This window comes from Cynara cardunculus (genome assembly GCF_001531365.2).
Source record: "Cynara cardunculus var. scolymus isolate 2C chromosome LG 13, CcrdV1, whole genome shotgun sequence".
Classification (NCBI taxonomy): domain Eukaryota; kingdom Viridiplantae; phylum Streptophyta; class Magnoliopsida; order Asterales; family Asteraceae; genus Cynara; species Cynara cardunculus.
Window position 1 is genome coordinate 6885344 of NC_037540.1, and position 26290 is coordinate 6911633.

Here is a 26290-nt window from a genome sequence, read left to right on the forward strand (position 1 = left end):
ATCGACTGAGATAAAGAATAAAATAAAATATTAAAATCACGATATATCTCGCTGCATTGTGCAAGTACGCTTCTAGTATATTTTTATATATAAGTTAATTTAAGTTTAATAATAAAACAATTTATTTTTGGTTTAATATTATAAATTTTATAAAAATAATAATTAAATATTTTGTTAAAATTTTATGGTTATACTAATTATATTTTAGATTTTTTAGATTTAAAATAAGATGTTTATCTTATATTTGATTGTGTTTATCAGCAGTTAGTTACACGAATTCAGATATGAGATGAAATCGTTTAGGAATGAACGGGGTTAAGAGTTTTTAAGAGTTTTAGCCAAATGCTTTATAAGATAGTATAGATTATTTAAATATGTAATTAAAAATATGATAAATTATAAACATATAAAATTGGTCGGGTGGGGAAAGCCCATGGGTCTTAGTCGGTGGGTCACGCACGCGCCAGATGAGCAAGGTAGAGAGACAAAGAGGAGAAAGAAGATTTGCGAGTGAAGGTTTGGACAAACCCTAATCAAGCAATCGAATTTGGGAGCAAAAAGTTCGTCCATCCACTCGCTCCACCCCCTCGCGTGGATTTTCCAGTAGATCGTAAGGGAATTTAGCACCACCATCGATTCTCATTACGTCCACGAGGTACACGTATACGTCCCTCCCTCTGTGCTCTCATCTTCTTCTTTTATCACTACCCACGACACAAAGCCATGTATCTTGAGGTTTCTCCTGTTGATTCTACTTCCACGTATCACAATTTATCGAATATGAACTGGGTTCATCTGGAGTGTACATAGAACAAGAGGATTCCCTCAAGACTTGGCTGTAATGGGTGCCACAGGGCAAGAATTAACCATTCTTGTACTTCTATCTTATTTGATTGTTCGACATGGTTGTCGGTATGTTGATTGGATTTAATTCTATTGCCATGGGTTCTTACCAATCTCATGTGGGATTTTCCAGTATAAATGCCAATTTACTTATAAGACGATCAAGATTGTAATTCTGTCTGTACCTAAGACTGGCTCACACTTCAAAGAGGATATCTTTCAGGACTTGCATGCTCTGGCTAGTTTGCCCAAAATTCTGATGTTTTTTGGTAGCGTTATACCCCGGTATTTCCATGAACTAGAGATCACTTTAGATGGTCAACAGACTCTAGGTGTTAAATGGTAATACATACTCTAGTTTTGGGACATGACAAATACTTGGTATTATTGTGATGATTTTCATAGGCTGTCATTTTATGTTTCTGCATCAGTTTATACGTATGTTACAAGGAGTGATGTTGCCCTCCCTCTTCCAGGTTTTATTTTCTGCAACGGGTAGTTCGTGTTGCTTAGGTTCCCTGATTCTCATTCATTTGTCTTCTTGAAATCTTATCGAGTTGATTGATTCGTTACGTTGCATACTATTATATTGGAATAAGCTTCCATATTTATTTCTAGATCGAGTATTTCAGAACTCTAGAAATAATCATCTTACCTTTCATGATGTCTTTCTTTTTTGAGGAAAGGTTCTCAACATCATATCTAATGGAATGATTCATTAAGCACTATGAAGTACAGCCTGTTGCCAGAAGATTATCTTATTATTGTGATGTTAGTAAAAGTCATGTGAGGTCCTTGTTTGTACTTGGACTACTGATGGGCATCCTTTTCCCCTTGAATGAAAAGATGAGGAACATGTATTTAGCTTTCCTTTTGTATGTGTATTCAACTTTTTTTCTTGCAAGAGGGTATTTATTTGCTCAAGTAAGCTTGCCATTTTTGCAGTAGTGCTTTCGGTTTTTGTCATCTCTATTGGGTTCACCTTTAATGTTATCATGATTGAGAAATCTTTGTGTTCATGATTTAACTTCGTCATTTGGAGCATGCAGCTTTTGCAATACGGTCTCGGCAGTTTAAAGTTCACATATTTCACAAGGGTCTGTACTCAATTAAAGTCAGCAGCGAGAGAATAGCAAATGGTATAAACCATTAAATATTGTTGGTCACCTTAGCAGGGTGACTTTTTTTTCTTCTATTAACTCAGTACTATGCTTGGGGTGGGCAAGAATAAACATTCTTCAACTTTTTTTCTTTGACATTTGACTTTTGCAGTCCAAAGCTTTGGTAACCAACAACAAGCTTTTAGAATGAAGTCTCAACTATGTGGCATTAGTCTAGTATTTTGAAAAAGTTTCCAATTGCTTTTTTAACTAATATTCATTGTCTCGTGTAGGTAGCAACTGAAAGAATTAAGTGAAAATACCTAAATTCTTGCCATGGATATTGATCTTAGGCTCCCTTCCGGAGAAAATGAAAAGGAAGAGAAAGAAGAGGCGAAAGAGATGAGCAATATGATGGATGGTGAACATAAAATGCACAGTGATGATGTTTTGGGCCGGGATATGGTTGGCATTCGAGACAAGTTGCCTCCTGACAGTGATGGGGGAGTGAATTCTCCATCAGTTGATATGGTAGACTTTAAAGAGGATATAAATCTTGAGCCAATAGCTGGTATGGAATTTGAATCACATGGGGAGGCATATTCTTTTTATCAAGAGTATGCAAGGTCTATGGGTTTCAGTACTGCAATACAGAACAGCCGGCGTTCGAAGACGTCAAGGGAGTTCATCGATGCAAAATTTGCCTGTTCCAGATATGGAACCAAGCGTGAGCATGACAAATCATTTAATCGGCCACGTAGTAGACAAGGAAGCAATCAGGATCCTGAGAATGCATCTGGCAGACGGTCATGCTCTAAGACAGATTGCAAAGCAAGCATGCATGTAAAGAGAAGGCCTGATGGAAAATGGATTATCCATAGATTTGAGAAAGAGCACAATCATGAACTATTACCTGCCCAAGCTGTCAGTGAACAAACTCGAAAGATGTATGCTGCCATGGCAAGACAATTTGCTGAGTACAAAAATGTGGTTGGCTTGAAGAATGATTCAAATAATCCCTTTGAGAAGGGCCGTAATATGGCTCTAGAAGCAGGAGAGGCAAACATTTTGTGCAAATTTTTCATGCAGATGCAGAGCATTAATTCAAATTTCTTTTATGCAATAGATATAGGCGAAGATCAACGTCTGAAAAATATGTTGTGGGTTGATGCCAAAACCAGGCATGACTACACCAATTTTTGTGATGTTGTCTCATTTGATACATCATATGTTAAAAACAAATATCGAATCCCCCTTGCGCTTTTCATTGGGGTCAACCAACACTATCAGTTCATGCTGCTTGGATGCGCTTTACTGTCTGATGAGACCACGGCTACTTATTCTTGGGTTATGCAAACATGGCTGACTGCAATGGGTGGACGAGTTCCAAAAGTTGTAATCACTGATAAGGATCAGTACTTAGAATCTGTGGTTTCACAGGTCTTTCCATCTTCTAAGCATTGTTTTTGTTTGTGGAATATAATGGGCAAGATTTCTGAAGCTCTTAATCAGGTGATTAAGCAACATGGTAATTTTATGGCTAAGTTTGAAAAGTGCATATATAGGTCTTGGACAGATGAGGAATTTGAGAAGAGATGGTTCAAAATGGTGAATAGGTTTGGACTCAAAGATTTTGATTGGATGCAGTCATTGTATGAAAGCCGTAAGCAATGGGTTCCAATCTATATGAGGGACGTTCTTTTAGCTGGAATGTCTACTCTTCAGCGATCTGAAAGTGTGAACTGTTCCTTTGACAAGTATGTGCATAGGAAGACCAGTATGCAAGAGTTTGTTAGACAGTATGAAACTATCATCCAAGATAGGTATGAAGAGGAAGCGAAAGGAGATTCTGATTCATGGAATAAGCCTCCAACACTAAGATCTCCATCGCCTTTCGAAAAGCATGTGTCAAGTATATACACACATGCAGTTTTCAAGAAATTCCAATCTGAGGTTTTGGGTGCAGTTGCTTGTATGCCTAAAAAAGAGGCACAAGAAGATATGATCATAACTTTTAGAGTTTCAGATTTTGAAAAGAGTATGGACTTTAATGTTACATATAACGAGTCAACAACTGAAGTATCGTGCATGTGTCGTCTGTTTGAATTCAAGGGGTTTCTCTGTAGACATGCAATGATTGTTCTTCAAATTTGTGGTCTTTCTGCCATTCCGTCTCAGTATATTCTAAAACGGTGGACGAAAGATGTGAAAAACAGGTGTTTAATATCAGAAGGTCCTGAGCAGGTGCAGTATAGGGTTCAAAGATACAATGATTTATGTCAGAGAGCGATTAAATTGGGTGAAGAAGGATCATTGTCTCAAGAGAGTTACAATATGGCACTTCGTGCACTTGAAGATGTTTATGCAAATTGTGTCTGTCTGAATAACTCCAATAAGAACCTTATAGAAGCCGGAACATCAACCGCTCCAGGTGTCCTACGGATTGAAGAGGATAATCAAAGCAGAAACATGCGCACAAATAAAAAAAAGAACCCTATGAAGAAAAGGAAGGTTATATATATATGTGTATTATATCTTTTGTCTATCCCTGTAATATTTTCTGTAAGGAACCCAATGAAGCCCCTGATCTTGTGTTAATTACGAATCCTTCTTATTGTAGGTGAATTCGGAGCAGGATATTATGACCGTTGGAGCCCAAGACAGCTTGCAGCAACTGGTTTGCTTTTTATCTAAATTTTACATTGCTTCCTTAATGCATAAAAAAGTTTATTGTTGGCATCACAAATTATTTAGTAGCATGCCAACGAAATCGAAAAGACAATAAGGAATAATGTTTTCTCACTCTCCCCTCAAGGGCATTCCGTGTTGTTAATTCTAACCGTAGTAACTAATCATTTATGAGCTAGTTAGCTATGCCACATGGAGTTGGTTGGTGATCGGTTACTTCTTTATTGTAGGACGGTGAACTGTAAGAGCATCTCCAACAGGTTCTTTATAATTTTTCTAAAATAGAGAACCAAAAGTTAAAATCTCTAAAAAAATTACATTCAACTCCAACAGATTCTCCATTTAGAGATTTTTACATAATTTATATTATTATAATGTTCTCTAATTTATCACCCCAATATACTTTTTTTTAACTTTATATAAAATAATAATAATTCAATTTCATTGGTGGGATTAAATAAAATAATAATTTCTCTCTCCCAACATCAAGTTTTAGAGAGTTCTCTAAATTTGGAGTTTTTTCATGTTTTCTCTATTTTAGAGAACATTATATAGAATCTCTTGGAGCAATATAGAGAACAAAACCTTCATTTTCTCTATTTTTTGAGAATCAGTTGGAGATGCTTTAATGAGTTAGAATGATGCAATGAGTGTTACGAGTCATATGCACTTCGGCACACTTATGCTATACCCTTTAATATGGGTATTTAGTAGAGAAAAGCTATAGAGCATGCAGTATAATGCATCTTTAGAGAGAATTTTATTTATTATTCTTTAAATAGGTAGAAGGGTGGTTATAAGGATAAGGATAACCATAAGAAGATAACATAAATGTGAAGAGTAAACTACTATGACTCTTATAACATATCTCAAGTTGGAGCATAGATGTTGATCATGCCCAACTAGTTGTTTCATACGATTTCCGTTTAAATGTATGCAAGATGGTGCTTCTTACAAATGATAAATAGGCAGAATAGATGGAGTGGTAGAAGTATCCACATAATGATTCCTCCCAAAATGACAATCAGCCTCAATTGTTTGGTCATCCCATGGAAAACTTGTTTGTTGGCTGTAAGGGTAGTAAAACATCATCGTTTTATCCACGAGTCTCAAAATCATGTAGCATTCATATGATCTATGCCATCTTACAGGAGATATCAGCCGCCACCCTAACCGTCAATCAGCATTGCTGCCACATACCAAAAACCAACACCTACCATCCCTTTGATACCGTGTAAGTTAATTTAGGATAAAAGGGAAATGTGTTTTTTAAGTTGCCAATACCTGCCATGCTAACAACCATTCAAAATCATTGTTGCATACCCTAAACTAATAAATGACTACATCTGCTTATAGTAAAGGGCATACAATGGATGTTTTAACAAAACTTTGACCTATAACTTGGATTCTGCACGAGTTCTCATGTGCTTACACACTACAATAAAATGGCATTGGCATCGCTGGATATACAGTTTCTTTTTGCTAAAATGGTTTGTAAAATGATGATTCATCATCACCCCCCTAATCGTTTCTAAGGGATGTACTTTTAACTACTTACCTCATAAATCATATTTGCTTTACTTTCTTTGATGGAGAAACCCCTTCTCCCTTGTATTTTCTTCTACATCCATGTTCATGAATCATGATATTACTTAAAAGTCTCTGGATTCGTCTGTTATATCCCTAATCTTCTTCTTGGTGGAATTAAACTTGATCGTCATTCAGTGATGTGTTTGTTCTTTTATGCCAAAACACAAATATCTTACCTCTGCCGATGTCACATTTCATTCCCTTATCAATTCTTCTTCTTTGGCTCCCCACATCAGTCACGTTGAATATTAAGGGGAAAACATTGTTGCAACTTATAACCTCAATACCAAAGAAGCAATCACCTAGGTTTTTTTCTCTGAAAGTTTTAATGCTGTAATGCTTTTAAAATTGCCTTAACGAAGATGCTGTCAACCTTAAATACCAGAACTGATCCTCTTCTCCTATTTCTTCTTGAAGAAAGATAGAACCATTATAAGAACTTCATGTCATCTCAAAATTTTCCATGTCCCAAGACAAAGGAACTAACCAAACTTGTGGGGACCGCTTTAAGCCGTGTAAAGATTTCTATGATCGCATACTTTAGATGCTTCCTCTGAACTACATTTTGAGGTTGCTTCATATAAATGTTCGCTGCAAGAACTTTATTGAGCATTAATTATTGATGTGTGGCTGACAAACTCGAGTGAACTTCACGATGAGACTAAAAGTTTCATCATAGTTCTCTCTATAAGTTCATATGTGGCCCTTGGTTGCCACTGAGCCTTCAGACATGCAATGCCATCAGTATTTATTTTCACGACCTCTAACCATTTATGACCAAGAAAAAAAATTGAGCAGGAAAGTCAAGAAGCTCTCATGTCTCATTGTCCACGTGAAGAGATTTTCTCATGTTTAATCCACTTCCATCCACGATGTGTGAAGCTAGTTCTAGGATATGAACTATCAATAGTTGAAATAGAAACATAATGGCTAGAGGAAAAGTGAGCATGTGAGACATTTTACATGAAACAATCAAGTGCGTGGATGGGTTGCAAACATAAGTTAATCTTTCATTAATTTGGGCAATATGAATAAAGGTGTGGGAGACAGACTTGAAGATAAAGTTTTAAGTTTCTAGAGCTCAATACTCCTCAAAGTGTGCTGCATGATTAGTAGTATGTGAGATTGTCTCACCATTTTGTATTCCAACTGTTCTAAAAGTCGTTTAGGGCTGCTTGATTGGTCACCTAGGTGTCAAGCACTCTCATTAAGTAACTAGTAAGTAGTTCAAAAGTTAAGTTAGAGCATGAGGTTCTTATAAGAACCTACTTTTGTACTTTTTGTTGCCACATCACTTCCAACTCATCAAATTAAGAACTTATAGAAAAGTCTGCAATGGTAGTTCTTATAAGAACCTTTTTGTGGGTCTCATGTATTTTTTCAACATCTATAATTATTAATATATTTATAAATAATATATAAAAGAACTTGCAAATTGTCGCTTCACACCAACTTCAAGGTAAGAACCAAGGTTCTTGTACAAGAACTCAAAAGGGGGTGAGGTTCTTATAAGAATTCTCCACAATGTTGGTTCTTGTAAGAAGCTACATTTTTTGCTTATAAGAAGCTACACCTTGCACTGGAGATGCTCTTAGAGTTAAGCAGGATTGGCATGGTTAGGGTGATTATTTCGGATTTATTTTATTGACCAGGTTAATTTATTAACCAGTCTCGTAACTGTTAGCCTGATTAAAAGTAGTTCAACCGAAATAAAAAATATTTCTGCCGCAGCTTCTATCTTTGTTGACCAATTACTTTGAGCCTAACTGAAAGCAATCATGCATATGGTTATATGCCTAAAAGCATATGTGGGACTTCGTGGTTACTGCCCTAATTCGATAGAAGTCAAACAATGAGGGCCATAGCTGTTCACAAAACGTGGCATGGGACAGGTTCATATTTGCATAAGCGATCAGTGAACCTATCTACTAGGCAGCTCTAATATCCCATTCAGGATCGACATCCCCCTCAAGCAGTTCAGAAGATTCATCCCTCATGAAATCGGTATTGAAAGTGGAACAACGAAATTTGTCATTTAAGGGAGCAATTTTGTCTTAGAGCAACATAGTATCGATATTGCCTTCATATGGTTATTTATTTTAAATTAAATGTATTTTATATATTAAAAGCAACTTAATCTGTTTGCTTAAGCATCCGCCTAATCCATGCTTAGGCATTTAGAAAGCAATTATATTAGAAGAAATATAGTATCTTATTTATCGCCTTAACACTCTTGAGAAAACCTTGTTAGGACAGAAGGCTAGGTTTTTGCAGAGATACTAATATCTAGCGGATGAGAATTGCAGATTGTCGGTAAAATCGATGGGGAGGGGAGTGGTCGAGAATGGGAAGGGGAAAGGATTGAAGTGGGAGGGAAGTGGATTGAGGGTGTGTTGCGGCGAAGGAGGCAGGGGGGGGGGGCAAAAAGTTGAGGGGTAGTAGAAATTTTACTCTAAGAAGGGTGACGTCATTGAAAACAATATGTTTTTTAAGAAGCAAGTTAAAAGTGCCTATATACTTGGAATAACCAACAAAGATGCTATTGTTTCTATTACCAGATAATTTCGTAAGTACATAAGGTGTACAACTAAATGTTTTGGGATTCACATTAACTAAAGAAGCATTGGGAAAAAGAAACATGATCGGAAATCTGCCATTTCGAAATTGTTGAGGGCATACGACTAATAAGATAGTTGGCAACCTGTATCTGTGTATGAACCCAATCTTTATCTGTGTTTGTGTGTGTGTGTGTGTATATATATATTATGGTAGATATGTGAATGAACCCAATCTATATATACACAGAGAGAGAATCAGGATTAGTTTTCTGCTGCCAACTAGCTTGAAGAATACCGAAACAAGATGCATGGAGATAGTACATACATTCTATCTATTAATACTCTCAAAGCGCACTTCCATAACTCATTTTTACATCTTTAAGATTTTTATTTCTGGGTAAATTAATCCTCTATCCTCACTTTTACAGGACAAGTTAAGTTCACGTTCAGTAACTCTAGATGGTTATTTTGGCCCGCAACAAAGTATGCAAGGAATGGTAAGGATTCATTTAAAAAACGAGCCATATTCATAAAATCTTTTGATTTTGTAGTTAGATATTTTTCGGTGGTTTATTCAGGTTCAGCTTAACTTGATGGCACCGTCAAGAGAAAATTATTATGGAAATCAACAAGCTATTCAGGGGCTGGTACACACCATTTCATATCATAATTATTATTTAGCTTCGATATTTTATTTAATTTTTCTATATCATATTTCAGTCGAATTCGCCAATAGCTCATTAAAATATAAGTTTTGTTTTCTATAGGGACAGTTGAATTCAATAGCACCAAATCATGAGAGCTATTATGGCGCTCAGCCGACCCTTCATGGCCTGGTACGTTATTCATTCTCATGTGATTATTTGAGACAAATCCTGATCTATATAAAGAGCAGTCCAGAGTTCTTCCTTGCAGGGACAGATGGACTTCTTTCGAACACCAGGTTTCACATATGGCATTCGGGTTAGTGTCTCAGACCATTTTTGTGGCATTAATCGTTCAGTTATATGCCATCATCAAGTACACAAAACAAATAACTTCCGATTCTTTTCCCTTTGTTAGGAGGAACCCAATGTGCGGACCACCCAATTGCATGACGATGGATCAAGACATGCATGAACTTATTGTCTTCTGATCTTCTCCAACCGTTTTATCTGAATAGCGCAACCACGAGCAACCGGTAAACTTGTTCATTTGACAAGGAGATAATACTTTTGCGGTTTGACGGGGTACATGGGAATTTACCATTTTGCCCTGTGGACCAAAAGAATCACTGCGGAAAGCTTGAAAGGTAGAGACTTTACACGACTTCATCTTACATGTGTTATGGAGACCGGGTAGGAGCTGTTATTTTGCGAAATTTGTTGTATCATTTGTATCAACGGCAAGGTTCAGTTGAAATCACAAGTTAGGATCAGTATATGTAGTAAACATGTGTATCCTGTTGTAAAAAGGTGTTGTGTATTGAAATAATTCAAGATGTGTATGTTCCTCGAAACTTGTACTTTGCGTATATCTTACCCCTCCCGAATTCTAATCAGATCTTCAAAAAAGTGGTTCTAAAAACCACTGTTTTTATGTATATTTCATTCTTCGACTCTTTTCAAGTTGCATATGAAGTGAACTTATTAAGGATTCTTATAGGACTGGTCTATTGGCCAATCAGCGAGCACCACATGGCGTTGATTTAAAAAATAATTGGTCATAACTGGATAACTTTACTGGACCGACGATGGTTCCATGGACCTGTCATTAAAAAAATTTGATAAAGACCAGGGGTTATAATAAATCCTTAAACCAATCCATCCTTAGACCAATCCTGGTTCTAGTAATGGGTTTGTTTGACTGTTATTGAATGGTTTAATACAAAATGATTAAGCAGTCAGAATAATTAAGAGACTCTTATAATATAATGTAAATAAAATGTAATTGTTTGTTAATTGTTAAGAGTAGAATTAAGATGCTGAATGGTTAAAGAAGGCCCAAGATACAAAATCATTAAGAGGACAAGACTTTTTTTTTGCCAAACAAGATTCATCCCTTAAGGGTTCAGAGACCGTCTCTTAATGAAACTATTAAGAGGTAAACAAACAACCCCATATGTTAACATGTTAACATTCAGGAGAAAACCACAAATAAATGAAAAATGGAGGGATAACCATTCATCTAGACAGTATACACATATACATACAAGTAAATGAAGATGTTTTTTGATTTTGTAGCGTCCCTTTTTGAAGTTATTTGTAAATTGGGCAGCACAGTTTCCAAAGAACTTGAACCCAAAACAGCAGCAATGAGGTTAAACTAAGATCATACAGACTTGCAGAACCTGTACATGCATGCAGAGAAATAAAAGCTTATTTGAAAGACTTACACCTTCCAACCCCCCTTCCCAACCCACAATACACCAAATATCCAAACCAACCATAACCCAAACATGGGAAACAAGTACACACAGTCTTTATAATTTCTAAGGTTCATAACCATCCATCACAAATCTTCCGCCGCCGTAAACCACCCTTCAATGGCGGATGACGATGCAATTGAGATTCAACCATCACCATAAACCACCGTCTTTCACATATAGATGAAGCACGGCATATGCATGGCCTTGACTCCGATTTCTGTACATATAGCAGACACTTTAAAAAAGGCCATCTGTGCGCTGATTGATTTTGCCATAATTAGCACAACACCATTCTCCGTCACCCTCTTACTGATTCAGGAGTCACCTGACCACCGCTTCCCTTATGACCACTGAATCCAGCAACATGCATCGACCTCTGAGAGAAGTCGACTAACATCTTCCTCTGATTATCATCTGTATGGGGTAGACTAGCACGAAGAAGTTCCACCGGCATTTCTCTACTAATAGCCTTTGCAGCTTCAGAAAAGACGATCTCTGTGCTTGGCGGAATCTGTGCATACATAGCTTGCACCAGACTATCGTACTTGCTTAAACAGTACTTGGTTAAAAGGCCGAAAAACGCATCAAATGAAGCCTGCCAAAGTGTTGGATTTTGCAAACTGGAGTTAACACCGGTTAACAGCTGCGTAGCTCTTTCGAGAACAGATTTTAGGATGACGGAAGCACCATCGCCAGCCGGACTTCCGAGAGGACGAAGTGGTGGTTGTTCTGGAGAACAAACCACGGCTGCAAGACAAGCACTCAGGGAATTGAGATCCATTGCACTGATGCATAACGAGACTATCTTCGCTAGCGTAGTAATGGTCTCAGACGCTCCGGGTTCGGAAGGAAGGCCGCCAAATAAAAATCTCAAGTGACGGAAAATGGTCATGCATACGATTCGTGCAAGCTCGCTGCTTGGGGAGAGAAGTTGAAGATATCTAGACATGAGTTTACGACCCTTGGGGAGAGATGCTACTCGTAAGAACACGATATCGTCTTTAGGAGCCAATCCAGCGGAGGTGTTGGAACTTACTCCAAGTGGATCAACAAGCTGAAGTGATGCTGCCAAGCCTTCTAAGAGAATCTGCCGCCTCTGCCTCATCTGAGAACCACCATCTTGCGGCAGCGTAGATTTCAGGAGGCGATCTATGTCATCCACATCAAGAAGTAGGCAAAGGCCATCCTCGATCATGATTCTAGCGGCAAGCATTGGCTCTTGTTCCAAGGGTTTCTCAGATCTTTTCTGTTCAGAACCACCATCACCAGAACCAGATGGAGGATCAACTTCAAGAAGGGGTTCAGGCCTACGAATGAGAGAGAATGAAATCCTTCCATGAGAATCAACGTTAATATGGGGCTGTGAATCAGAACCGCTACGATTCCGGAGTGGAGAATCTCTCAGATGAGCGGGCCAGAAACGGTTTTTGGACCTTGACTCAGAAGAATTCTTGGCAAGACGAGCTTGGTGATAATAATCGTTTATATATGGATCATTGCTATGTGTTGCAGCATGCGGCATATTAAGAATGCCCTCAATCTCTTCAGATGTCATATATTTGGATCTGAACTGTATACGGCATTTATCACTCTTCTGATTGCTGCTATCAGAGCCCTGACGGGAAAGACGTGCACTATGTTTACTCTTTTGTGACGATCTCTGATCTCTAACATCAGCAACTCCATATTTACTTAAATGTAGTGGATGAGAAGGGAGGGTATCATATAAGTATGGCTGGAGTGCAAAAGGATTGAACGAAGGCTGTCGTAGAGAATGTGGCAACATAAAATGCGGGGATAAGAACCCATTTTGAAGCAACTTCTGTTGAAAACTATTCGTTAATAGCCCAGCGTGATCCACATGTAAAGTATGGTTATCCCATTGGTTTTGTGGCTGAGTGTATTGGGTTAAGCCAGGATGGACTATTTGGGTTCGGTTTCCACTATAACGAGATCCATGAGGGATGCCACCTAAAAGCAGATTGGAGCTATTTGATAAAGGTGAGAGGTTTGGCTCTGAAAAGGGCATCTGGGGACTACCAATGCCAGATGAAAGATTGAGATGTGAACGTTGCCGTGGTGAGGGTAGATTATTATGGCCGCCACCAGGAGAAAACGAAGGCAGAGACGAGCTTGGTACCAGTACAGGTTCAGCGAAGAACTGGTGCTGCTCCTGAGGGTATGATGACGCTCTGTACAATGGCTTAGAATCAGTGAGATGAGACTGTGAAGACCATCTCCTGCTTCCCTGACAGCTTTCGGTGTCGGAGATATGTTGATCTAACCACTCCGGTAGATCTCTATCCTGTACCCAGTCAGATGCAGATGAACCTGCAAATAGTTTGTTAATGAACTATAGTCAATGTGTACCTTAAAAACAAGGACACATACGTAAAACAAATTAAACAACACATTCTCGTAAGTATTGCCCTATATGCTCTGCTTTAAAGAACCTAAAGGAAACCGTAATGTAATATTTACATTCAAGATTCAAATAAATATGTTGGTCCGAATTCCGAAAGTATCTTCCTTCAGATTCCAAATCAACTCTGTTATGTTTTTGTTTGAATAGGTTTAAAGCAGATAAGAGAAACTGCCCAAAAATTTCATCTTCCTTAGGAAGTGGACTCGAACTTTGAACAAGAATTACTTCAACAATCAATTACTCACATTTAATGCAAGGATGTAAAGGATTCAATGTCATGCCACATAGGGAACTTCTACGGACAAGGACATAAAAGAAACGTTAACAGCACTCTTATATCTTCACTTTTTAATGACTTTCATGTTTTTATACGACTTTAACAAGAACAAAAATGACTGATTGCCATATATGCACAACAGAATGCAAAATTCATAGAAATGTTGTTCTGAGAATAAAAATCGAAGACCTTATTATTCAACAGTAAAAAGCGTCTGAATGCCCTAAACAGTATATTAGACTCCACACAAGTATTTCTCAAACACCTATAATGAGATGATGAAAATTTGGTTAGATATGTACTCACTTTCTCTTGAAATAGATCCCGATCCTCGATCACCAATAACTCCAGGATGCCTAGGTCCACTAACAGATCTGTTTATCTGTAAAAAACAATAGTACAACACACAATTAGTTTATTTTGCTCAGACTACAGCAATCTTTACAAAGAGACAAATGAAACAATGGTCATAAGAGATAACAAAGAGACATTGTTGGCTTGACAGTATCTCGGCTCTATGGATGAAATCACAACTATTCTATCTGGAGCAAAAATTTAAAATAAGCCCTACGCATCATCACACCTGACTTCTAAAAACAAGCCCAAAAATCAGTCTTTCCCATACAGTCACACTTTATAAAGCTGATATGGGCACGTCATCAGATGGCATTATAAATGGATGACAATGAAATAGTCAGCGCTAAATATCAATTTCTTTATGGTGCTATCTGCTTAGCTTCACTAGAAGGTCAATCATGGTTGAAACTGTCAGATTGTTACCTCCAGGCACAGCTAGCATTTGTTCGTTCATGCAACAAAAGGGGGGAGGAGGGATGTTCCATTAAATCCTTAGCAAAACAAACGCAAACCAAGCACCCACGGCGAGGTGATCCACGAGAGGAAAGACTCTCAAAGAAGTCGACCAAGTTAAGAACCACTGTGAAAAGTCAAACAGGTGTCCAATAAAGTTGCAAAATCCATCTCAACCAAGTGCGCTTGTCACGTGGACATCCACCTTTTCAGATTAGAGAAATAAGACGCACATGATCATAGGTCTAATATTTCAAAATATTTTTAATCTGGGTAGAGAAATCACCCTAATTTTTCATGCAGGCAACCTATTCCAACATTTGCTCCAAGACCTCCTATTCGAATGAGAAAAAAATACAAAAATAGAAGCAGAGGAGCATTCTAAAATGATGATAAGCTTGTTAGGTTTTGATTGATTTTGACAACACTAACAATGATGCTATCACACACTTAATGAAGTCAAAGGTTCAGGTGGGATGTATAGTTGAAGCTCTAAATCAAGCATGACTTAACCTAATCAGAAAAAGGACCAGCTAATCACTTAGAGGAATTGGAAACAAATACGGACCGTATTAGTATGATTAGAAGGATGTTAATCAGGAAAAAGAAGATGATGAAAAGAGATGCGGTTAGGTTGATTCCTTCCTTAGTTTTGTAAAACGCATGCCAACAAAATAACAACAAAGAATGCAATTAGTAGTTCAGGTGGGATGTATAGTTACCAAGAGACTTGAAGTTTTAAAGCTTAAGCATGGCTTAACCTAATCCTGAAAGGATCAGTATATCACTTTGAGGAATTGGAAGCATATAAGGACCCTATTAGTATGGTTTAAATAATGTTAATCACAAAGAAAATGATGAGGAACAAAGAGGCGATCAGCCTGATTCCTTACTTTGTCTTGTAAAATTCATGCCGACATGACAAAGAAGAATACAACTAGTGTTTATCTCAATGAATCACTTCTTTACACCCATTCTGCATGTGAGCTCTCAACAAACTTTCTTCACGCCTTATCTTCTAATAATTTTTAAGTTGGTATCTACTATCTAGCCATCCCGATTAATCTTCAAGTCATGGATTGATAAAAGTCCTTACGATTGCTATTACGAAGAGGGATAAGAGATTGAGGGCTTTTTAAGTATTTTCCTTTATATTGATAAAGCTGTTGCACCTCATGCAAAAAGACTTGTGCCTTAGCCGATGAAGATCCTAAGCTTGCACCTCGCTGTGTCTTGAAGTTCCAGGTTTGGTTGTCTAGCTCTTCCAAGAAGCCCAAGCAACCAAAGACGATGGACCATATGTTTTGTTCATGACTCTCCAGAACTAGTTGTGCAAGGTCAAAGGCAAAACGTGGACAAACGGGAAGAATGTGCAACAAAGGAGATGAGGAATTGGATTTTGTATCACAATAGCAACATGGATGCATGATGTGGGACTTCAATGTTAACGTTGTTAATTGGGAAAGTTGTGAGATTATGATGTCATTGGTTAGCATGTTCCGACAATGAAGCCATGTGTCGTCATATAATCATGCAAGAGTTTTGTTGCTAAAGAAACAAGTTGAATATACAAAAAAGGTCATGAAATTAGGCCGAGTAGGAAAACAAATGGTTGCTGACTTACGCGCAATGGGCAAAAAGATATAAGTGAAAGGCCTTCAAATACTTTTCGTTAACAATCCCAATGATAAAAAAGGCAAAACAAATGTCTGACGTGATAAGTATATATAATGAGAAGGTCGAGCCATCAAATGTTGTTCAAGCACTAAACAGCAGTGCATCAAAATTCAAAAACCAATTGATAGGTAAGCTAAGATGGTTAAAAACATCTGTTTTTGCTTTTTTATCGTCTTTATGTCTCATACTGTCCATATCGTTCTTTCTTAATAGGCAAGTTCTTGGAAGCAGAATGCCCACACATCTTTTAAACACCTTGTGTGTCCCACTGTGTGGGTTTAATTCTCGAAGATATATTTAAAATTAAAGCATTAAAAAGAAATTTCCCAGGTGGTTTCTCTGGATTAACAAAATCACATCCAAGTTGAGAAAACTCGATTGATGAACACAAGCTGGAAAGGGTAAATTATGCTAGCTTCATCTTTTCAAGCTTTTATTCAGCTATTAGTTGTTAATCAAAGCAGTGGGGACACTAACACCTAAGTGGGTACTTAAGTAACCTTCACCAATATGAGTGATGTTTGACCCCCAAGTGGAAGCTTAAGCAACCCTAATGATTATATAAAAAACAAGCCTGTAAATCTGTAAAATCACATTGCATAGACGAGTCAGATGTGCATGCTGAAATTCAGCTGAATCATGTGAAGATTTACTCGCATGCTATTTACCACTATCTACATGACTAAGTTTGTTATGGCACCAAAATAACATGTTCAACAAAGCCAGGTATCCTGTTTTACTAAGCTAAAGGCCACTTGACAAGAATATGCCAAAATCTACTAAAGGGCGGGGGCTGACTTCACTACTTGTATAGTTGCATATTGAATTGACAATAATATTTTTCATGAGAATGCATGCACATTAGATGGGTGTCCCTGAATTAGAGCTAGTTCTGGATAGAAGTAATCCAGTAACTAGATTGCTTATAGTTATAGCATTTCAATAGATTTTCTTCTTTTAGCCTGAAGTGGCTATCCTAGTGGTGAATCCGCATGGGCCTTATGTCCACTGTGGCATGAGGACACAGGTTAGATTCACACTAAGTGCTATTTGTTCTTTTGAGAGCCATCCCATTGGCCAGACAGCCTAAATTTTGCCCATGGTGGGGGCACTTTGCATGAAGCGACAATTTGGCCAAACGTGTTAGATACCATGGCTTTAAGAAAAAACAATTTCTTACTTTGAGGATCAAACCAAACCAAACATACCTGGTATTATATCCCACTCAAAAATAAGGTATGGGGTAGGATGTACGCACACCTTTCCTCTACGGCATGGTTTTAAGAAGAAAAAAAAATTCTTACATCCTTGTCCTCAAATATTTTATTTTATGTTTGCACGCTATGACTTCTTGACATTTAAAATGAACCAACGATAACATCGGTAGTATTTTATTTGAACTTTTTCCTTAAAAGGGTCAAAATCATTTTTTATTGATTAATAAGGCCCAGGGGGATGTGGTGGAATATCCCATCAGCCCTGGGTTCAATTCCAGGTGTGTGGCCACTGAGTTTATCAGGACTGATGTCGTACAGTCGCAATTTGCCGGGATTAGTATGGGCATACCCCGGGATACCCTTCCAAAAAAAGAATAAGTACTGTGACATGATGCTACAAGCCTTCGACCAACCAAGGGCAGTAACCATGCTACTGATACTTTCTGATATATGCAATCCTGTTGCATTAATATTGAAATAAAAGGGGACTCTACTTTTATCTAATTTGATCAGCTCAACACACACAGACACACACACTAAGAAGCTAGAATGAAACCTCTAGGGTTCATATCGTATTTAACCTAAGTCAAAATGTAAGAACCAAACCACAACCTAAGAATTACTGCAAACAAATTTTGCATGTAGAAGGAAGCTGACCTTTGAAAATATAGTTGACAGATCATCTAACTCTGATTGGGATCCTGCACCTGGTTCCTGTCAGCAATAGAAATAAAATTTAGAACAATGAGATATTATGTCCTCATATAAGTCTTCGAATCTGCATTAATGAAGTTGACAAAAAGCTATCATAAATACTTCTAGACGTCCAAAACATTGATGAACAAGTAAAACAACAATCATTTTTTATGCTCAATATGACATCCCAAGCAATTATATTTCAAACCAACAATCATATAGTTTTTTTCCTTTAGCACACTTTATCCTGAACACCTTACATCTCTTTTCATTTTTTCCAACTTTATTGTTCTTTTGTTTTGGTCTTCTTTTATTTTGTTGCTTTATATTTTTATGTTATTGTTTATTCTAATTTTTTGAAATTCTACTTGGGTTTTAATTTGTACAAATATTTAGGATTTGTTTTTGTCTTTTATTCTATTTGACCCGACTCTGTTAAATCGTTTCCTCCATGGGGTATGTATCATATTCTAATTTACCATATGTGAATATTAAAAATTATTTGTGCACGATTATTTTATGTTGACATAACAATTGCAAATAAGTATTATCCTCGTAATGCCATAATATATACCAACATTTGAAATTTATGATATCAATATCATAATACCACATGTTGGTTAGGCAGTTAGCTTTGTGTTGTTATTGTTATCAAATTATAGTGTGATAATAATATTAAATATTTATGTTTCACATTTTCACTATTACCAAACAGAAAACATATTCTGATATTAAGGTTATTGAACATTTATCGTTCATTATTACCAACAACTACCAATTATAAACTAAATAAGTTCAACATTTTCAAAATCTCCAAGAAAACGTATTCCTTTTCCATTAACATCACAGTTCATTTTCAGAAGAAAAACATGAACACATTACGAAAATTAAAATATGCACTTAGAAATCTATGATTTAGTTTTGAATTTAAGCTCAAATATAAATTCGACTAGCATTCAGAATACAACTCATGCCAAGCAAACAAAATTTGAGTATTGAAACTTTTTCAGAACAAAATATGAGTATAGTAACTAAAAGAATCAGTGAAAGCTAAAGCCACGTCCAAGCTATAGTATTAATCAAACAAGCCTAACTCACTAACCTCGTTGTTCAACTCATTTACAAACTACTCCGGAGTTGTAAAATGAACGGGATAAAGTTTCAAAAGATTTTAGCAGTGAAAAAAAAATCACAATTTATGACTAACAACTAACAAGCACCATAAAAATTAGCAAGTTTTCTCCTCCTCTGGAATTTTACCTCTTCTCGGTCAAACAAATGGTACTCATCATCAGCAATTCCAGTTGAAGGATTATCATCATCTTCTTCTAAACACCCAAACTCAGCCTTGTCCATAGAATGTCGACCAAAAAAAGCATATTGTGAAGCATCAAAGAGTTTGCCATCTGCCCAACAATTTAGAAACGAATCAGGCACGGAAAGCAAAAATTTGAAAGAACAAAATAGAGAATGAAGAGCAATAACTCTTGCACGTTATAAAGCAAGCTCCTGAGAGCAAGATCACACACGCGCATACAAACAGGGTGCATAAGATCACTGCTAATTTATCAATTTTGAAGGTAAAGGGCGATACATTCCATAGTTTTTCTTCCTCGACCAACACAGTTTCTTATCAATTTTGAAGGTAAAGGATAACAAATTCGACATCCAATCGTCAAATGTAGACTTCTGTAAGGTACTAATAAATCATTCAAACCAACAGATGACTACATCTGAGATATCACCTCCACCACATAAATTTCAAAACGAATTCACCTCAAATCATAATTATTATTTAAACAAACACCCTAAAAATCAAACACGATAAACAGCAACAACCGACCCACAAACAACAAAACACACAACACTGTTATTAATACAAAAAAGAATCAGCTCACCTGAGAAAGAACGCGTATTGATGCTACTCAAGTCTTTGCTATCAGATCTCTCCATGACCACAATAAGGTCTCCAAACTCGTAACGGCGAATATTAGGGTTTGGAAGGAGAAAGGGGTGTCCTTATTGCGACTTCCTTTCTTCGGTGGTGTTGCGTAATGGATTGAATTGAATAAGTGAAAGTAGGAATCCCACCGCGTATTAGAGCGCCATGTCGATTGTTGTTTATTGAATGAAATTGCGTCTGGAGTTGACGTTCTTCTACCACACCACACCTTGCGCCTCAATAAAGTGTGTTTTTGACTGCATTTGTTACAGTGGAATCAAGGTCTTAAAGCAATCATTCGGTAACCCACAAAAATGGATTCTAGATTAAGTAAATTACATATTTAGTCCTTGTAATATTGTTTCAGCTGTAAATTTAGTCCAAACTTTTTATATTTTGTATTTTTAGTCCAAAACTTTTTTACTTTTTGTATTTCTAGTCCAATATTTTATTTTATTTGTATTGTTAGTCCATGTATTTTTATTTTTTCTATTTTCAATACAAGTATTTTTATTTTTTGTAGTTTTGGTCCAAACTTCCTTATCTTCATCTTCTATCTTGAGTTTTTTGTTTGGTTCGCATAATATAACTTCTGAATTGAAATTTAAATCTATAATGTCTTATAAATTATTTAGGCAACACTTTTAAAGCCTGAAAGTACATTTATGAATAATTTAGTACGTATCACTAATGTACTAAGGAGTCGTTTGGTTTGATGGAATGGTTTTGAGATATTTGGATTTTATGGAAAATTTTGGAATTGGATTTGGAAGGATCCGGAATCTTTGGGGTGTTTGGGTGATGGATTCGGAATGGAATGAAATTCTATTTTTATAAATAATTTATAAAAATAATTAAAATATCGCTTATTAATGAATTATTAGAAAACAAGTGTTTTAAATATATTTTAAAACACTGTTATATAGAAATGAAATCCCAACCACCCCCGTAGGATTTAAAAATTCTATTTTTAAGGGATTTCAGATAAATTCTAAGGGTCTGTTTGGTTTGCATGATTGTTTTTGAATGATTTGGATTTTATGGAGGGATTTGGATTGGAATGGATTTGAAATCATTGGTTGTTTCGTTTGTAAAATTTAGAATGAAATTGGATTTCATTGTTTATAAATAATTTATAGAAAAAGTTATAAATAATTATAAAAATAATTAAGTTACATTTCTATTGATCAATTATTACAAAACAAATGTTTTTAACATTTTCTAAAATCTTATTGCATACAATCCTACCAAATCCCGAGCACTTCCTAGGGATTTCAAAATTCTATGTTTGAAGGATTTCAATTAAATGCTAGGATTTCAAATCCGGACAATCCAACAAACCAAACATGGGATTGGTACGGATTTGAAATACAAATTCCTCCAAATCAATTCCATTCCTTCAAACCAAACAGGGCCTAATATTTTAAATCCGAACAATCCAACAAACCAAACATAAATTTGAAATCCAAATTCATTTCATTCGTGCAAACCAAACGCAACTTAAAGTTACCATCTCTTGACAATTTTTTTTGCTAAAAATGTGTCTCACATTGAGTAAACTACATGCATAGAAAAATGAGTCAAAAGCTTTTGCTTCAAAACACCTCAATTAGATGCAATTTTATATATATTCATTTTTTTATTTTTTTTAATTAACCTGGATATCCAACCCGCTATGTGATCCGACTAATTCCAAGACGACCACTTGCTTTGCAGATAGTCCGGAATCACTGTCTTTGAACCTCCGTGGCCACAAAGGGATTTTTATTTCTCCTTGGATTTGAACATGAGACCTTCTGGTATTTTTGATCTTTGGAGCCAAACTTAAACTAATCAGACACCACTCATGTGGTTATATTTTTTCTTTATGTTCTCTTGACATAGTATGTAGAAATGTGAATCAATAGCTTACTTGCATTTTTTTCTCTTGGTTCCATTCCTTTGCATTTCAATATACATGCCTAAATGTTTTCAGTTGTTTATGATAATACTTATATCTGGTATTGAATTTTTATGGGTATTTTCATTGTAAATCAGAGGTTGCCATGTGTTGTTTTACTTGAGAGCTTGAGGTCAATAATCTTGCATTCTCGTATCTTGAATTAAACAAGTATCGAGAAAGCATAAAGCCATTAATCAAATGACAGGTTACCCATGAAATGAATTTGTAGATTTGATAATGGAGTTGGTTTGCACATCTCTTCGTTACTATGCATCAAGTATGTGTAGCAAAACTAATATTGATAGACTATAACGTTACCTTATAACTAGAGGTATTAATGAGTTGAGTTGATCGGGTTGAAAATATTTGAACAATCCAAATCAATGCCTGCTGTTTGGAAGGAAAAATAAAAACCAACCCAGACCCTATGGGTTGATTGGGTTAGTCGGGTTGGTTGGATTGATACTTTGTTACATTAAAATATTATTCTAACCTTTAATATGTTATTTTTATACTCATAATTTATTTTTTATCACCATCCATTTAGTATAGCTTATCCATATTTCTTAAATATATCATATTCAATTAATTTTCTTAATTTACATATACATGTTCACAGTTACTGAACATATATATGAATGAGTTATATATAGATGAAGAATATATTAAAAATGTATGTATATATATACACATACGAAGAGCGTACATGTAATTATCTGATGTATATATTAATATAAACTCAACAATCATATTAAATCCAAAAAATAAAAATAATTCAATATCAACTTAATACCTACAGTTTTAAAAAATTTACAACTCAATTAGACATCGGGTTGGGTTATTTCGCATTGAATGAGCATCGGGTTGGGTTGGGTTCAAATAACAGTAATTCAATATCAACTTAATACCTACAGTTTTAAAAAATTTACAACTCGATTAGACATCGGGTTGGGTTATTTCGCATTGAATGAGGTTTGGTTGATCTGGTTGGTCAGATTTTTGAACACCCCTACCTATAACGATAAATTTATGATTGTTTGTTCGTTTATAAAGACTCTTTAAAAATGGACTAGAAAACTATTCGCACAATGCATCGAGACACATCTCGATTTTAATGTTTTATTTTATTATTTGTCTATGTGGATGTTATAATACGATTTTATGTGTTTTTTTTAATATATCATAAAAAATTGAAAAAAAAAATATATCAATGTTTAATATCAAATCAACTATTTAAAAATTTTCATTTTTTTATGTAATTTCTTTAATTTTTTTATTATAATTTAATTTATGTTCAATAATGAAGTAATTTATTTTGGTTTAATATTATAAATTTTATAAATATAATAATTAAGTATTCTGTTAGAATTCAATGATTATCTTAATTATATTTTATATTTTTTATATTTAAAATGAGACGTTTATCCTGCATTTGATTATGTTTATATGCAGTTATTTACACGAATTTAGATATGAAACTTTAATAAGTTGTACTTACGTACAATCTACTTGCAATCTTGAGTTTTAAGTAATATGCATTAATAAACAGTACTACTTTACGCATAAAAAGTGATTTTTAAGAGTTTTTGTCAAATGTTTTATAATATAGTATAAATTATAAGTAATGATAAAACTATTTAAATTATTATTTATTATTTAAATGGTAACAATGATAAACCTAGTAATAATACTAATGATATTATTAATAATATTATCGATAGTGTTATTGTATACATTAAAAATGATAATAATAACAATTGTTTCATCAAAAAAATGATTATTTACGTGGTATTTTTGGTTTTTTTTTTAATAAAAATATGAATGAATAACATCGGAATTTATTATCCCCATTTTGTCAACCAAACAAACCGACGAAATTGAGTAGAAATAACTCTGAAATTAATAAATTCAACATTTTAAATAATTAAACATTTTTACTACCTAAAATGTTAATTCGTTGAATGTTTTAAATATATACGTTCTATAAAAAGAGTTATTTGGATTCGCAATTCTCGTCACAGATGTTTATCGTCAATAATTTTTATAAACACGAGCTTTTGGATCGAATTTTGATTCCTCTATGATTTATCTGTGGTATGCTTTCCAACAAAACAAATTCTTGGAGTTTGGAAATGGTACACATCTCGACAACGATTCAAGGTTTATTTATTTCCAGACTTTTTGACATGTATTGATAACAGTTTTCCAACACATAATTGAACGTATGGGCCCATAAAACAATTTGAATTATTTGTCGGTCATCAAAACATGTGCGATTGTCAACTGCAATTACTCCGATACAACTTAAAATTAAACCATATACTTGCACCAATATATATATATATATATACACACACACATATGGTTGGGTTCCGATGAGAAGCAGGGTTAAAGTGAGAAGCGTAATAAATCTCACCTTAACCCAACTTCTCACTGTAACCCAACCATGTATGTGTATATAAATATATACACACACACACACATATGCTTGGGTTCCAATGAGAAGCATAAGAAGGGATCTTCCCTTTTGGATGCACATTAAGATGGGATGCATCAGATCAATCCCCGTATCAAGAGTTTGAGATTAAAGGTAATCAATGGTCCAAATCTTTTCTTACGTTTATCACCTTAACTCTCATCCTAACACGATTATTCGCCTATATGTGTGTGTGTGTGTTTCTAATTATTTAGTTTGTCTGCATGCTGATGGTCGTTTATATCTGACATAACCGATATCGAGTCAATCTACTCTATTTCCATTTTTACCAATATAAAGACTTTGTTGTATACGTTCGGTTTCATTATATCGTTGGGTTTCAATAAATTTATGTTTGTAAAATAAATCATGTTAGTATATTGTTGTGTACTTTAACAAGTTAACATGGAAGGTGAATGTGAACTAAAATGGCAATAAATGAAACATTTGGGTTAGATCTGCAAATTGAGAAATACTACATGGACTAAACTTGTAATTTTCTCATTTAAACATCATTACACAAGTTACAATAAACAGTCATTTCCCCTTTTTAATTTGTTTATTTGAAGTTAAAATACCGATCAAATTTAACACAACAGAAATGATTTATAAGACGTTTAAAATATTTTAACATCCTTATAAAGTATTTAACAGTGTTTATAGAACGCTTTTAAACATTTCAGTAAGTTTTTAGAACATTTTTGTATAAAATGTTATATCAGTTATTTTATACGACATTATTTGAAAAAGTTTCCGATAAAAAATGAATTTATAGGACACTTCTCAAAAGCGTTCTATAACATTACTAAATGAGTGTTTGGGATTGCTTATTTTAGGTGATTTTGACTTATTTCAGTCTGACACCGAATACTAGTGTTTGAATTAGAAAAAATAAAATTGTTTATACCGGTGTCAAACCAGTAATAAACAATTTTTGATAAGTTAATCATTCATGACTTATGAAAAACTGTTTATTACCAGTTTACTATTTTAACCATGTTTTTATTAATGTTTGTTAACTATTAACCTTATTGATATTAATCTTATTGATATAAATTTTTGTCAAAGAAATTATTATAAATGATGAAAAATAATTTTTTATATGTTAAAAAATCAAATAAGTCGATAATATGGAAGACTGTCTTTTTTGGTCATTTTACATATATAAGCAATGCCAAACACTAAAAAAAACTTATCAGCTTATTGCTTTTTGGTACCGCTATAAGCTAATCCAAACACTTTTTACAAAACTCCAGTTTGATACCACATAAGTTAATAAGCACTTTTACAAAAAAAAACATAAGTTGTTTTAAATAAGCAATCTCAAACACCCCCTAATATGACATTTTATTTTAAAGCGAACAATTTTTTTGTTAAATTTTTTAAAAACATATTATGAATTTATTGTATCACTTTTAAATATTACATTTTTATATTTTAATTTTATAAAATATATATTCTATTATTTTATTGTATAATATTATAATTAATATGTTGAAAAGTTGTTGTAGTACGTTGATATTAATTATTTATTGTTGGATGTCTATAACAATAATTTAAAAGTTTAATTATTAAAATATAAATAAAGTGAAAAATATTTTTGTTATTTATTTCAACTTGTTCAAAACATTCGAATATGCTA

General features: G+C 34.8%; 2 protein-coding genes across 5 annotated transcripts; one reads left to right on the plus strand and one right to left on the minus strand.

The window, feature by feature from the left end:
* Window positions 1-541: 541 nt before the first annotated feature.
* Window positions 542-10359, plus strand: LOC112525210 (protein FAR-RED ELONGATED HYPOCOTYL 3-like). 4 transcript variants are annotated; one of them, XM_025135230.1, is made up of 9 exons: window positions 542-655; window positions 1530-1982; window positions 2237-4454; window positions 4564-4620; window positions 9208-9276; window positions 9358-9426; window positions 9547-9615; window positions 9695-9742; window positions 9842-10359. In XM_025135230.1, the coding sequence occupies exons 3-9, from the start codon at window positions 2280-2282 to the stop codon at window positions 9896-9898; spliced, it is 2544 nt and encodes an 847-aa protein (XP_024990998.1). In that variant the 5' UTR covers window positions 542-655; window positions 1530-1982; window positions 2237-2279; the 3' UTR covers window positions 9899-10359. The 4 variants fall into 4 exon arrangements, with proteins under 4 accessions (XP_024990998.1, XP_024990995.1, XP_024990999.1 ...); XM_025135227.1 differs by having other exon boundaries at window positions 1893-1982; XM_025135228.1 differs by lacking the exon at window positions 542-655 and adding an exon at window positions 665-912 and having other exon boundaries at window positions 1893-1982.
* Window positions 10360-11184: 825 nt separating this feature from the next.
* Window positions 11185-20487, minus strand: LOC112524501 (protein PAT1 homolog 1-like). Its single transcript, XM_025134346.1, has 5 exons — window positions 20187-20487; window positions 19549-19694; window positions 18250-18306; window positions 14195-14270; window positions 11185-13517 (listed from the first exon to the last, which is right to left on the minus strand). Exons 1-5 carry the CDS (start codon window positions 20239-20241, stop codon window positions 11485-11487), a joined length of 2367 nt encoding a protein of 788 aa, XP_024990114.1. The 5' UTR covers window positions 20242-20487; the 3' UTR covers window positions 11185-11484.
* Between the last annotated feature and the right edge of the window lie 5803 nt (window positions 20488-26290).